Source organism: Physcomitrium patens, chromosome 17, assembly GCF_059467195.1.
Source record: "Physcomitrium patens ecotype Gransden chromosome 17, ASM5946719v1, whole genome shotgun sequence".
NCBI lineage: Eukaryota > Viridiplantae > Streptophyta > Bryopsida > Funariales > Funariaceae > Physcomitrium > Physcomitrium patens.
This window is the reverse complement of record NC_143426.1, coordinates 12045741-12060855: the sequence shown is the minus strand read 5'-3', so window position 1 is coordinate 12060855 and position 15115 is coordinate 12045741. Positions and strand designations below refer to the sequence as shown.

General features: G+C 36.8%; 1 protein-coding gene across 2 annotated transcripts; it reads left to right on the top strand.

The window, feature by feature from the left end:
• The first annotated feature begins 1416 nt into the window (after nt 1–1416).
• LOC112294377 (uncharacterized) lies at nt 1417–4408 on the top strand. Of its 2 annotated transcripts, XM_090243783.1 has the most exons (4): nt 1417–3120; nt 3288–3410; nt 3646–3954; nt 4111–4408. In XM_090243783.1, exons 1-2 carry the CDS (start codon nt 2818–2820, stop codon nt 3291–3293), a joined length of 309 nt encoding a protein of 102 aa, XP_090099909.1. In that variant the 5' UTR covers nt 1417–2817; the 3' UTR covers nt 3294–3410; nt 3646–3954; nt 4111–4408. The 2 variants fall into 2 exon arrangements, with proteins under 2 accessions (XP_090099909.1, XP_073396514.1); XM_073540413.2 differs by having other exon boundaries at nt 3646–4408.
• Nucleotides 4409–15115: the final 10707 nt, after the last annotated feature.

Below are 15115 nucleotides of genomic sequence, written 5' to 3'. Positions count from 1 at the left end.
TCTTGATGAGATGTTTGCTTGCTTGTCCAAGCCTCAGTAGCCAGGGCTCATATTTACCACTTAAAAACCTTGTATGTTAATGCACTGTAACTAATCAAACCACAGCCACCATTCAAACTTCAGATTCAATCCTCTCATTTCCATACACTTTGGTCTATTATGCAGCTGGGAAAAAATGATCTTGGTAAATTGTAATTGAAAATCAAGTGACAGGTGTACTTCAGCCCATTGTCATATTCATGGTGGAGATTGTTTGCAGAGCACCCACTAGTTGGAGGCTCCTGTTGCCACTATATTTTCTAACACAGAATTATAATGCATGGGAGGGAAACAGGAGGCCGATCTCTGTCTGTCCCCCCCCCCCCACCCCACTTTCAGTCTACTCTAGTTCAAGAGCACCTGATCTATTTTTCTGGCAGGCAACTGTGGAAGGATTGAAGTTTGGGTGTTTAGATCATAAGCAGTTGTAAAAGGAGGATTTGATGAGCAAGCTTGTTTCAGTAGAATTGAGTAAACTTGCTTGCTTGAAGGGGAAAGAGTGAAATTCCATTTTGACCCATCCATCAATGAGCCCTGCATCCAATGCTACTTCAGCCTACACAACAAAACTAGTTTTTAACTTATCCTCCTCACAAATTACCAATTGCAGAGCAGTGCCTTAGCATCATGAAAGATCATTTTGGTTAAAATCTCCACAATTTTTCAGTCCCTGTCCAATTACAACTGCAGAATTAGTTGTTTCTTACTTTTAACTATTTTCGATGCTAGATTATTGACAAATTGTAGCTGTTAACTGACCCCAACTGTAGTGCTGTTGACAATGTGCTGCTGAATCCATATGATTATTTTTGTTTAAAGTACAGGTTTGAACTTACAAAAAGAGTTAAAAGAATTGGGTTTAAGTGCCTGCTGCAACCCAAAGCATGAGGCCTCTGCAGCTCTGCTGTCAAGTCCTGTGAATTGAACAAACCTAGAAAAAGTAAAAATTAAAAAATGGAACAGAGCCTGGGTTCAATGTATTAAGGTGATGGGAAGTGGTGTAATCAAGTCCCTTATTGTCCTGCATTTATCTTTCTTTGTATCAGAGTTTAGCTCATCTTCCAAATTTCAAGCTCTGTTAATTAGTTCCAGTGTCAGTATTTGTAGTGCAGTCATGGGCTGCAAGTACAGCCAACAGAAAAATTAAATTAAACAAAAGTAAAAAATAACCCACAGTTAACAATGAGTTGGTTCCCTCCTGAATTTAGTGTAAACAAAGCATTTTGATTTCTTCTTCTTCTTCTTCTTCTTTCTTCTTCTTCTTCTTCTTTCTTCTTCTTCTTCTTCTTCTTTTTTCTTCTTCTTTTCAGCAACTGGATGGAAAGAACATATCAATTTTACAGTAATTTTTTATCTTTCCTTTTTCAAATAGGAAAGTATTCACTACATAGGAGTAAAAAAGTGTGGAAGAGACCTTGACCATTTTGACCTATGGCTCTGGGCTTAAACAATGGTGAGTTCCCCCTGCAATGTACTACTCTGAGGGTTTCCTTCTGGCCACCAGCACATGCAATATAAACACCTTGCCAGACTCTGGAAGAAGCCTGTCAACCCATTATGTCGTCAACCTCCTCCTCCCCTTCCAGCTTTGATAAATATCATATATTCTCCAAGGTATATCAGGTCGTGGGGGCAGTCGCTTCCTTTCTTAAAATATACAAGGCTTTTCAAAAGGAAAAATATCAGCAGGATTGGTACCAAAGTGAGTGCCTGTATGTATGCATGTATGTACACATTCATCCCCAATTTGGTTTAACTGTAATAGATCAACTTGTTCATGTAAATGCAATTGCTTTGAGTGCATGTTTCTGTTGAAATTATAAGTTTTAAATGTATTTGTCCAAGTTGATTGAGGTATACCATACAAAGTGGCATTGAAATGAGTTCTACATTGTTTATGGAGTGTAAATATGTGGAATGCTTTGATGATTCATTACATTGTGCTTGTTGCACTGTTCAGGTTTGAATATAGCTGGGTAAGCTTTGACTAAAATTTTTCCCTACTTTTGTTTTGTAAGGAGGAGGGATTATGGATTGCAATAAAAGTAGGAATAATTGAATTAAGAACATTACCAGCATTTTTTTTCTTCTTTTGTCTAACTGATTGCAACCTGGGTTATATATATATATATATATATATACATACACAACCGATTTCCCACTTCCACATGAAATTTATTGATTATTTACTTTTCTATGCATTGCTCAATCTTTTCATCTGACTAGTTGGAAATAATGGTGATTATCTGTGTGCTGTAAAAACGAACGATTGATACTACATTTCTGTGCCTTGTAAAACTGGTTTTAGCAGTCTTGATTTTGCAGACTGGTCCTGTAGTGCACAACGGCCGGAAGCAAAACAACAAAGCAGTACAGTTTTGTTTCATTGCTGGTCCAAATTCAGCAAGGAGTAGACATGCCACGGATAAGGGTAGCTTGGAGAGGAAAATCCAAAGAAATTGCGGTATTTTCATATGTAAAAGTGCAGACTAATGGTTTCAAACCTTGACATGGAAATTGAAGAAGCCTTTCATCTGCTACCAGCTCTCTAGAACTCCCGGGGCCTAAGTGAAAGGACTGGCGATGGCAGGCAGAGCCATAATGAAGCTCTGACACAGGACAAAATGCAAGCATGGAATCTTCCCACAGTGGGTGCCTGGGCTCTGCAGAACACCCAGATAAATCATCTCGGCATCATTTGAAGGAGAAGCAGATTCTCCACATTTCAAACCAGGCTTCATCATGTCTTCAAAGAAGAGAGAGGGTGAGGACACCTGAATGAAGGCCTTGGAGATGGGAACACAACCTTTTGCTGCGCTTGAGGCACGCTCTACGCTTGACAGGCTTGTTGTGGAGAGAAAATTACAACTCTCTGCGACCTTGAATAGTTCACCATTGACTATACCTCTAGACTTACACCCCACACGAATGAGAAGTGGGCGAGATTTTGGAAGTCTGTTTTGTTGTTGTTGTAAAGCTCCTGTAGTTGGTTACAAGGTGAAGGAATTGTGCACTCTTCTCGGCTGGTGGGTCCTATTCAGCTTTGACACTTGGATCTCTTGTGTGCCAAGAAGTCGGCAAGTAATTTACCCCCAAACACGTCAATTTTTTTGTTTCAACGGGCATCAGATGACTTGATTAGCACTCTGTGCCTGGTGAACGTAAAACTAGCCACAATCTAAGCTAATTTTCATTAAAGTGACCAAGCTTGCTTCATCTGAAGTGTGTGCCGTGTATTTTGGACGTAGGCGTAGGAATCAGAACCTGAGACTAGAGGGCTTTTGTCTTCCAACGCCTACCAAACGCCAACGCATGTCTTGCAGTGGGATGCGGTGGAGATGTTAACTGCAGTGGGCGAGTTCTTAGAAACTGTGAGTCTACTGCATTTGGGAGCCCTAAACCTTAGGTTACCTCTGTTGAACGGCATTTCACGTTGTGCTATAGTTCGAACGACCTTCACCTATGTTTTAAGCGTGTGATGCTTGTGATGGAGAAATGTGGAGGGTGAAGGAGCGATCGTTTTTTTCTGTGGCCAATCTGATTTTGTTGCTCTTCTTGGAGGGATATCACTTGGTGTCTGATTCCTTGTGATATTGTGGTTTACAGGGGGTGATTCTGGTATATGGGTTACCAATTCCCATGGGGTTCCGTAATAGCAGTTTTCTGTGACATGAAGGACAGCAATGTTGGCTCTCGAATGAATGCTAAAAACCTTAAACCAATTTCTCGGCAAGGAATGAGGAAGAATTGACGTGCGCTGCCTGTTTCCAGCTGCCCAACAGCTGGTCTTGAATTGTTTCCATCCCCGCAGCGGCGCAAATCTTGCTCTAGCGGAAGGTGATAGTTGACCGCCTGATCCAAGTCAGTGATAGTCAGTGAAGAATCATGTACGAATACCGGAACACATGTGCCAAGGTATGTGCTTTCTATTGTTTTTACAATTAAGACTGTTGTATCATGGTCAGATTTGGTTTCGGGAGTGAAGAATAGTCGACGGAGTTGCAGTGGCCTCACAAGCTTCGCCTATTGAGCATCTCACTCAAGTATTTTTCCTTTTGAAATACTTCCCAGAAGTTTATGCTCTCACTGGACATGCGGTGCTTAATCTGGCCCAAAGCAGTCAGCTTTGAAGGATGTCTATGAGGGATGGAGTTCAGTCGCTGGAATAATCTATTAGCATGCTAGCTGGGCAGGGTTTAAACCCTAAATTTTCTATTTCAAGACATAGGTCACTTTGCTGAGTTGGGGTGTGGTGCAAGAGATGGGCTCTAGTGTGTGACATATATACAATTTCATCTATGTTCTTTCCAAAACATTTTATCGCATTTGTGATTTAAGACAAAAATATCAAACATCAATATTTCTTTCATTTATAAGATAATATGGCATGTTGTAGCATTTAATATAGTAGGTGCAATTTGGCTCAAACATACATATTATTGAACTTTGAATTATTGTACTCCTATCCAAGCATGTCACATATATACACATATAAATCAATAATTACTTTTATGATTAGATAAAAGTAGATAAAAATAGATTAATTCCATAATATCTTTTATAGAAGTTTTATAGACCTTACTTTGACTTTATAGATGTTTATAAATGATTTTTTAGGTTAAAAATATAATCAACAAATTAGCCATGTGCTACACATGTTGGTTGTTTGAAGAACAAATTAACTATGTGGTGTACACATAGAAAACTTGTCATATAAGCTAAAGCATGTGTCTTGCAGAGTCAACACATATTAGAGGTCCCATAGAACATTGCCACATAGCTCCCAGTCAGATTATATATATAGAGGCAAGAGTAAAGTCCTCTTCACTCTTGTCAACTCTTTTCTTGCTTCTACTTTAGATTTAAGAATCTCTAATTTCTTTGTTTGTTGGGAATAGCCATTCCAATTTCTTTTTAATATACATACTTCTTTATTTATATATTTTTATATTTTTTTATTTACTTTCTTTAAATTCTTGTCTTTGACAAATTGATATGATTACACTTACAATATTAGAGCTTTGTCTTTTCTTGATTAAGAGTGGATTATCCCTTTTTCTTGATAAGACATAAATGTATTAGAAGTTGTGAATTATCCTCTTTTAAATTGATATTGTTTTTACTTTCTTTGATGTTCAATCATTTTTTTTATAATACTTAAGTAAAATTATATATATATATATATATATTAAAATATTATCATGGTAGAGTTTGTTGAAATAAAGAGTGCAATGATACAAATACAAGAGCAATTGAGGGAGTTAATGCTTGCAATGCATCAATTCAGTTTATCACCACAATGAGCAACAAAAATGGCAGAAAGTGAAGATATAGATATGATTGGAGTTGCTTCAACATTTGTATCAAATCATGTCCCTTCTTTTACTATAAAACATCCTTCCGGTACTAAAGAACCAAGAATTGTCATGCAAAAAAAATTTAATGGCACAAGATCAAAGTTTGAAGATTTATTAATCAAATACAATTTGTAATTGAACTTCAACTCCAAACCTATCCAACTCCAAGATCACAAGTTAGATTCATTGATACACTTCTTTCAAGTTCAATATTATTGTGGTTTTCATCTTTTTTTGAATAATAAGATCCAATATTGAATAATTTGGAGGCTTTTTTAGTGGAGTTTTGATCCATGTATGGAGAACATGATTTAACTTATGTTGCAATCAATAAGATCTATATTTTGCAATCAATTCATAATATTATATGCTTTATAATTTGACAACTTGCAATTGATATCAAGTCGAATGATGTTACTTTTACTAACCAATTTTTCTATGGATTACAATATGAGGTAAAGAAATTTATGTTCAACTTAGTTGATCTTTAAATATTAAATCAAGCAATTAACTTTGCTATGAAGTGTGACAATTGACTTTTCAAAATTTGATTTGAGAGTTAGATAAGTGGGCCTCAATGTTAATATAATTCAATGGCAATATCAATGTCTCCTCAATACATACATTTGGAAGTAGAAGATATGCAAATTGATACGGTATGTTTAAAACTTCTTATTGAGTAAAAAAAGATTAGTCCCTGTTAAGAAGGATTGTGCTTATATTGTGGAGAATCTAAGTACATTGTTCAACATTGTCTAAAGAAGTGATACAATTATAAAATAAAGAGTACAAATGTCAAAGAAGACAATATATTGGAAAATTAGTTTATTTAGCTACAATAAGAACCGTGCATCTAAAATCTTGTATAATATCTAATAAAGGTCTTATTTTCTCTTCAAAATCCTCTCTTTATTTTATATTGAATATTATTTTACGATCTAAACATTACAAAGCCTTTGTCTTGTTAGATTTAAGAGCCTCAATATATTTCTTAAATGAAAAATTTGCTAAAAGACTTAGCATATTTTTAATGAAGAAAACTAAATGTATTAATATAGAAATTATAGATGATTGTCCGTTATCTTTTGGAAATGTTACTCACAAAATTCTTCCTATAGAAGTAATAATCAATGGTCATAATAACTTTATGTATTTAATATCATTAAAACTCTTTTTAATCCAATCATTTTAGTCTTATTGTGGTTAGAAAAATATAATTCTTGAGTAGATTGGATTTCTTGTACTCTTGAATTTTCTAAAAGCATTATTAAGAGTATAGTTAATCAAGTAAAAAATCACAAGTCTAATACAATTAAACCTGTTTTTGTAGGTACAAGAGCTTTTTTACATGCTGCAAAAGAAGGATCACCTTATGTCATTAAAAAAAAATAAATGCGGATACTCTTTTAGAACATTATTCCTATGACTACTCAATTGATCTTTTAAAAGGAGCACAATCTTTATTTGGACTAATCTATAATTTATCACAAATTGAATTGACTGAACTCAAGGAGTATATTGAAGAAAATCTAGCTAAGAACTTCATATACTATTTCGAATCTCCAATAGGAGCCTCAATTTTATTTGTGAAGAAAAAAAATGGATTATTGTGGATGTGTGTTGATTATCAAGAATTCAACAAGATTACCATCAAGAACAAGTATCCACTATCTTTAATATCTAGACTTTTTGAGTAATTGAATCAAAGTAAGATCTATATAAAAATAGATATTTGAAGAGCATACAATCTAGTACACATAAAAAAAAGGAGATAAATTGATGATTTCATTTTGAACCAAGTATGGACATTATGAATATAATGTCATGTCTATTGCACCTATAAATATACCAACAGCTTTCAGCAGTCGAGATTAACTATGAGATCTATGACAAAGAGCTTCTTGCAATTGTGGATTCTTTTCAAGATTAACATCATTATTTAGAAAACACTTCTAGTCTAGTCACTATATATACAAATCTCAAGAATCTCAAATACTTCATATTAATACTTGGTTTGAATTGTCGCCAAGCTCGTTGGAGCATGTCTTTATCAAGTTTTGATTTCAAGATCACATATCAATCTAAAAAATAACAATATTTGATTTCAAATCACATATCAACCTAAAAAATAACAAGATTTGTAAAACATCCTTTTAAGACATTCATATCTTGTATCAAAAGAAGGAGATACATCTAGTGATCAACAAAGAACAATTTTCTTGAAGCCCAAGCATTTTCATCTTTGAATAATGAAATCAACATTAATTGTTGATTCAACCTTTGTCAAATAAATTCAATCAAGTATGTCTTCTGATTTTCTTATTTATGATATTAAGAATCCTTCTTTTAAGTCTCATGATGCTTTCAAATTTAAATTTAAAAACAATCTATTCTCTTTCAAAAGATGCATATATATTGTCACGGACACAAAATACAGACTTAAAATCTAACAAGAAGCTCAAGAAGAAGTGACAGAACTAGATTAAACAGATGAGTACAAGAACAACACTAGAAAAGTGAGCTAGAACTCCAAGAGATGTGTTGTCGAGACTGAAGAACTCTTCAGCCTCGATCCCTATATATACTCCTATTTAGGAAGCTTCTCGAGCTACTTCTATTAACAAGGAAGCTTCTAGAAAGTTCCAGAGGCTTCCTTTCTAGAAGCTTCTAGAAACTTCTCTTCTAAAAGGTTCCAGAGACTTCCTTTCTAGAAGCTTCTAGAAACTTCTCTCTAAAAGGTTCCAGAGGCTTCTCTTCTAAAAGGTTCTAGAGGCTTGTTTTCTAAAAGGTTCTAGAAACTTCTCTCTAGAAAGTTCTAAAGAATATGTCCCTAACGTCACCCCCTCCTTTAGCTTCGAGGTCTCTGAGAAGCAATGTTGTTGATCAATACCAATGCAAGAAAATGAAGATCTGTCGCATAACTTCTGCTATGAACTTCAACTGTTGTTCACGAGGCAAGTGGTTCATCGACCCTTGAAGCCAACGGTAGTGGCCCACGCCTTCGACTTTTGACCAAGCATGAACTTCCGTATCCTCATTGTGAAATTGTCATGCAAACACGCCTTCTAGCTGACCATCGTAAGCAGGCTCAATCTCAAATACGATCACCAGTGATCGGTTACTCGGTATCCTCCGTCGTCGTCGTGGTACATGTAGTTCTTCATCTCGGGGTCACCTTCGTGAGCTACTCGGTTGCGATACTCTGATTGGCATAGTATCTATCTCTTGGCTATCCATATCAAAAGACCAAACTACGATCTATCTTGGAGAAAATAACTACATCAACTACAAATTTTGTTGGTGCTCTCCCCTTTTCTTATATTGTTGAGAGAACAAGCTTTAGAAAGAAGCTATCGTCAAATTGATTTAGGTTTATCAGCATGTCGTTGATGAAACTCCTGTACCCTTTGTGGCGCATTCGCAAGATTTTTAGCTGGCTCCCACATTCACTCATTAATGTCATAGCCGCACCAATGAACAAGATATTCTAACTTTCTTTACCTTCGCCGTGAATCCAATATCTTTTCAACCTCGTATTCTTCGTGGTTCTCGATTTCAATACTAGGTAGCGGACATTGCACTCTTCCAGGAAAAGATGATTCTCGATAAGGTTCTAACAGAGAAACATGGAAGATTGGATGTACCTTCATAGAGGCCGGTAATTCCAGCCGATATGCCACTGGATTAATTTGCTTCTGGATGATAAATGGTCCCAATCTTCGATAGTCCAACTTATCACATGGTCGCTTGGTCTTGATATTTTGTCGAAGAAGCCAGGCTTTGTCTCCAACTTTGAAAGTAGGTGCTTGATTCCGAAATCTATCTGCAGACGTCTTATAGGATTCTTGAGCAAATTGTAATTGAAGCTTCAATATAGTTTGAAGCTCTGATAGTTGCTTCGCAAATCCTTCAGCTGCTGGATTGTTATTTGTTGACAGACTCAATAAATCAAGCTTCGGATGATACCCATAGTTGGAAAAGAATGGTGTTTGTTGAGTCGACGCATGGAGGGTGTTGTTATATGTAAACTCGACTAGCGGTAGATATGCAGTCCAATCGTCTTGCTGATAGTTGATGCTGCATCGTAAATACTGCTCCAAGACTTGGTTCACCCGTTCCTTTTGGCCATCAGTTTGAGGATGAAAAGCTGAAGAAAGCTTGATATCCACCTTCAATATTCCAAAGAGAGATCTCCAAAACTTTGACACGAACTGGATACCTTGATCTGATATGATATCATCTGGTAGTCCATGATATCGATACACATTATCGAGAAAGAGTCTTGCTGTGACTTCACTGGACGATGTCTTCTTACAAGGAATTAAGTGTGCCATCTTCGTAAGCCGATCTACCATGACAAAGATGCTGTCAAATGAGTTTGATGATGGCAAGTCCGTGATGAAGTCCATAGAAATTGAAGACCATGGTGAACGTGGAATTGGCAATGGCTGTAGAAGTCCATAAGGGCGATGCCGAGGATTCTTAGATCTTGAACAGATGTCACAAGAGAGGATAAAATCTTTCACATCCTTCCACATTTGGAGCCACCAAAAATCTCGAGAAATAAGCTCCAAGGTCTTGTTGAATCCAAAATGTCCCGCAGCTGGAAAATCATGGCGAGATTGAAGAACTCGGAGTCGTGCTAGTCCTTTTGGAATGTACAATCGCTCTTCAAAGTATAAAAGATCTCCCTCCACCTTGAACTTGTCGTCATTGGTACGTTGCTTGATATCAATGGCTATTGAATCTTTAATGGTCATAGCACGTACCTGGTTTAGGAAGTCAGCATCAAATGATACAATAGTAGCACAAAGTTGAAATCTCTCTGGCTTCAATAACGTTGTACATTGTTGATCAAACGCTGCTTCTGCAGCCTTTGGTGTAAGATACGATCTCCTTTATAAAGCATCGGATAGTCCTTGCTGCCTTCCAGGTCGATAAGTGATAACAAAATCGAATCTCGATAGTGACATATTCCACCGAGCTTGACGCCGATTTAAAACTCGAGCCGTCATGAAATACTCCAAATTCTTGTGATTCGTATATACGATTACTGGATGTGCAGCTCCTTCAAGAAAGTGACGCCATTCTTCGAAAGAATCCACTATAGCAAGAAGTTCCTTATTGTGGATCTCATAATTGATTTCAGTAGCAGATAACTTTCGAGAATAGAATGCAACTCGATGGAGCTTCTTATCTTCACTCATTTGTGAAAGCACAGCTCCCAAAGCAAAATCTGAAGCATCAGTTTCTAAATAGAAGGCCTTTGTAAAGTCTGGATGTACCAAAATTGGAGCTGTAGTAAATGCTGTCTTCAAATCTTGAAACGCCTTCTCCGCCAAAGGTCCCCATTCCAACTTATCCTTGCATGTTAATCGAGTGAGAGGAGCAGCAACTTGAGAATAATTCTTGATGAAGATCCGATAGAAGTTAGCAAAACCAAGGAAGCATTGTACGTCTCTAACCGTCTTCGGAACCTCCCAAGACATGATTGCTTCTACTTTCTTGGGGTCCATCTTCAAACCTTCTGTAGTCACAATGAACCCCAAAAATTCCATCTCCGTCTAGTGAAATAAACACTTTTCTAATTTGGCATATAGTCCTCGTTTGCGTAGTTTCTCCAAGATCAAACGAACATGCTCCTCATGCTCTTCTTCGTTTTTAGAAAATATTAGAATATCGTCCAAGTAGATGACAACAAAATCGTCGAGGTATTCTCGAAAGATGTCATTCATCATATGTTGAAAAACCGCTGGAGCATTGATAAGACCAAAAGGCATGACATTATATTCGAAATGACCATACCTTGTACGGAATGCTGTCTTCCACTCATCTCCTTCCTTGATTCGTACGAGATTATAAGCTCTCCTTAGATCAATTTTTGTAAAGATCTTTGCACGTCCAAGTTATTCTAAGAGACTAGAAATCAAGGGTAATGGGTAATGATTTTTCTTTATTACCTTGTTGAGGCCTCGATAGTCCACACACATCCGTAATGATCCATCTTTCTTCTTTACAAATAAGATGGGTGCTCCAGCTGATGATTTTGAATGACGAATGAAGTTCTTGGCTAGATTCTCGTCGATGTACTTTCATAACTCTGCCAACCCATTTGCGATAGATTGTAGATTGGGCCAAAAGGTGGTTGTGCTCCTTCTTGCAAGTCTATGGCACAATCATATGGTCGGTGTTCCGGTAGTATGTCAGCATTCTTCTTTTGAAACACGTCTTCAAAATCTTTATATTGCTCCGGTATACTTGCTGTTGAGATCTTCTCCTCGGTAGTTGGAGCCGCATAAATGACAAATGGAGTGCCTTCCTTAGATGATCTTATAAATGCTCTTGCTCCAATGAATAAAAATTTCTTTTTTTGAGGTTTTTTACTAGGTTTTTTCTTGGGTGGTTTTGTGGGAAAAGTCATCTTTCGCAACCTCCAATCTATCAATGGATTATGTTTTTCCAACCAAGAAAGACGAAGAATAATAGGATTTGATGGGGTTCTAATAATATTAAAAATAATATGACTACTATGGTCTTTAAACATTACTTCTATAGGTTTTGATTCATGGGTAATGCTACCAGACAATAAAGGTCATCCATCTATGACCTCAACATGAACAGGTTTTGATTTTTGTACTAAAGGGATCTTATGACGCTTTGCAAATTCTTCGTCTAAAAAACAAGAAGATGCTCCTGAGTCTAGTAGTGCTAAGGTTCTCAGTTTTTGAGGGCCGATAAACAGAGGGATTGTAAAACAAAGTGCAGGTTGGGCAGAAAGAAAGGAACCTGATTGTTGTTGGGATATTTCATTGTCTAGCCGCACGGTTCCTACTGTGGCTGGGCATCCTCATTTTCCTGAACAAATACTCCCCTAGTCTTGACTATGCCTCGATTTTGCTTTTTGGGGCAGTTTCCGACTTTGTGGCCTTCTCAACCACAATACAAGCATAAATTTTCCTCCATACGTCGCTTTTTTTCTTCTATAGTAAGAGATTTGATACGTACCGCATCAATTTGCATGTCTTTCACCTTTGAATGCGAATTCACACCGCTTGCCGACATAGTTGGAGCATGGCGAATTGTATGTTGTCTTGAGCGTTGGTCTTGGTGACATTGGAATAGGCGATTATCGCACTTCACAGCTTGGCTAATGGCTTCATTGAGCGTTCGTGGATCAGGAAGAGTTAACAGCAAATCCTTCACATCATCTCTTAAACCCCAATAGAATTGACTCATCAACGCTTCTTCATCCCAATTGATGTCGCATACTAATTGCCTGAAATCCGAAGCATAGACTGATGTAGAACGCATCTCTTGTCGTAGCGACCGGATCTTTGTTGTAGCCCATCGAACCTTATCGTGTTCACCAAATGCTTCCGCAAATGCTTCCAAAAAGGTTTCGAAGTTGTTTAATATGGATGATCGTTTCTCAAACAAAAGAGCAAACCATGATAGAGCTTGTCCCGTAAGTAAGGTTCCAACAAGCCCAACACGTGACTCCTCCGTTGGATATCGTTCGAGCTGTAAAACTGTTATCAACCTGATTTGATTGACGAATCCTCGAAACTTGGAACGTGTTCCATCAAACTTATCTGGAAAGCTAAGTCGAGGCTCCTAATATTTTAGAACTAGTGGTTCTTGTCGAACCTAAGGTAAAGTTATTTCTCCAAGTGCCGAAATTTGAGGCTGGTGTAGTTTAGATTGTGCTATCCCAGATACTCCATCATTATGAAGCCTTGCCACCACTCCTTCAATCTCTGCAGTTCTTTGTGATAACGTAGCGAGGACATTCATAATAGCATCTAACTTAGACTCCGAACTTTCTGTCATACTAATGTCTTGACCTCCGGCCATTCTAAAAGAAGGACAAAAATGACCCTATAAGAGGCGATATTGGTTTATAGGAAGGTAATCCACAACCTATAAAACGCCTTAAGAATTTCAAGAAGAGGAGTAATCCAGTCTCTCCCAGAAGAATAAGACTCCAATATTGTAACAGAAGAAGTATCAGTTTAGAGGAGGGTAATCCGCAACCTCTAAAAAATGCTAGTATACCTTCAAGTAGAGGGGTAATTCACACTCTACTAAGAAAGAACTAGCTCTGATATCTCAAGTTAGTGTAGTCTCGACAAACTGTCACTGACACAAAATACAGACTTGAAATCTAACAAGAAGCTCAAGAAGAAGTGGCAGAACTAGATTAAACAGATGAGTACAAGAACAACACTAGAAAAGTGAGCTAGAACTCCAAGAGATGTGTTGTCGAGACTGAAGAACTCTTCAGCCTCGATCCCTATATATACTCCTACTTAGGAAGCTTCTCGAGCTACTTCTATTAACTAGGAAGCTTCTAGAAAGTTCCAGAGGCTTCTTTTCTAGAAGCTTCTAGAAACTTCTTTTCTAGAAGGTTCCAGAGACTTCCTTTCTAGAAGCTTCTAGAAACTTCTCTCTAAAAGGTTCCAGAGGCTTCTCTTCTAGAAGGTTCCAGAGGCTTCTCTTCTAGAAGGTTCCAGAGGCTTCTCTTCTAGAAGGTTCCAGAGGCTTCTCTTCTAGAAGGTTCCAGAGGCTTGTTTTCTAGAAGGTTCTAGAAACTTCTCTCTAGAAAGTTCTAAAGAATATGTCCCTAACATATATTCTAAAAAAAGAAGCATATTTACGTTGTCATATAACATGATTTGCTATCTGAGAATACATTGGGTATCTAGTTGTAGAGAGTTTAGCTTAAACTTTTATATGAATCTTGTCTTAGCTTCCAAAACTCCTTTCATTTGCATAAAACTCAAAATATAATAAAATTCCTTCAAAACATATTTTTTCCGTGAAGGGTTTTCTCTTTCCAAACTTTAGAAATTCATAACACTTAATCTAGTCGTTTAGTTTATTTCAAATTTATAGGATAGGTAGAATTTATCCTTAAATTTTATCACAAAAAAAAACCAATTGTAAATTCACTTCAGATCTTCTGGCATCTTAAAAATCCTAGCAGATGCTTTAAACCCTAATTTACAAGCACTTGAGCACCATTCTCTTAGTATCTCAAGAATCCAATACTCAAATATCATAAAACTTATGTACAAAGTTTACTTATGTGAATATACACATTTCTTAAAATTTTGAGCCAAAACCTTGTCAAATTACTCAAGATATAGCTCAAGGCACAACTACTAGTAAATTGAGTCACTTACTACCCTTAGATTGCATGCATTGACTTCAAAATGCAATAACTCCTTTACTTTAACTTTGAATTCAACAAAAAAAGTTTAGAGTTTAGGGTTTAGGGTAGCCACATAAGTGCTCTCTCCAATTACAATTGCCAATTCTCAATTGCCCTCTGGTCGTGTGCGTTATGTCCAAAATAGTGATAATAGCTCCCAAATCAATACCTTAACTTTGAGCACCTATATCTCTTTTATATAAATTCCAAATAATACAAGATTTGTACCAAAATCATAACCAAAAACTTAAAATTTCTGATCTTAGTCTTTAAAGCTCAAATGGTTCCGAAAAACTAACTCTAATCTCTAATTTGGCCTCAGGCAGCCTCCTTAAAGCCTATTGGTCATGATTTTTGATCAATAGGAATGGAGATTTTCATCATCCATCTCCATTCATCTATATTAGTGCCCTAATTACTCCCTTTGTTACTAAAATCCTTCTTCAATCTTTTTTTTTATAAGATTTATATAATTTATGCTCTAAATACCAAATAAAAGAACTGA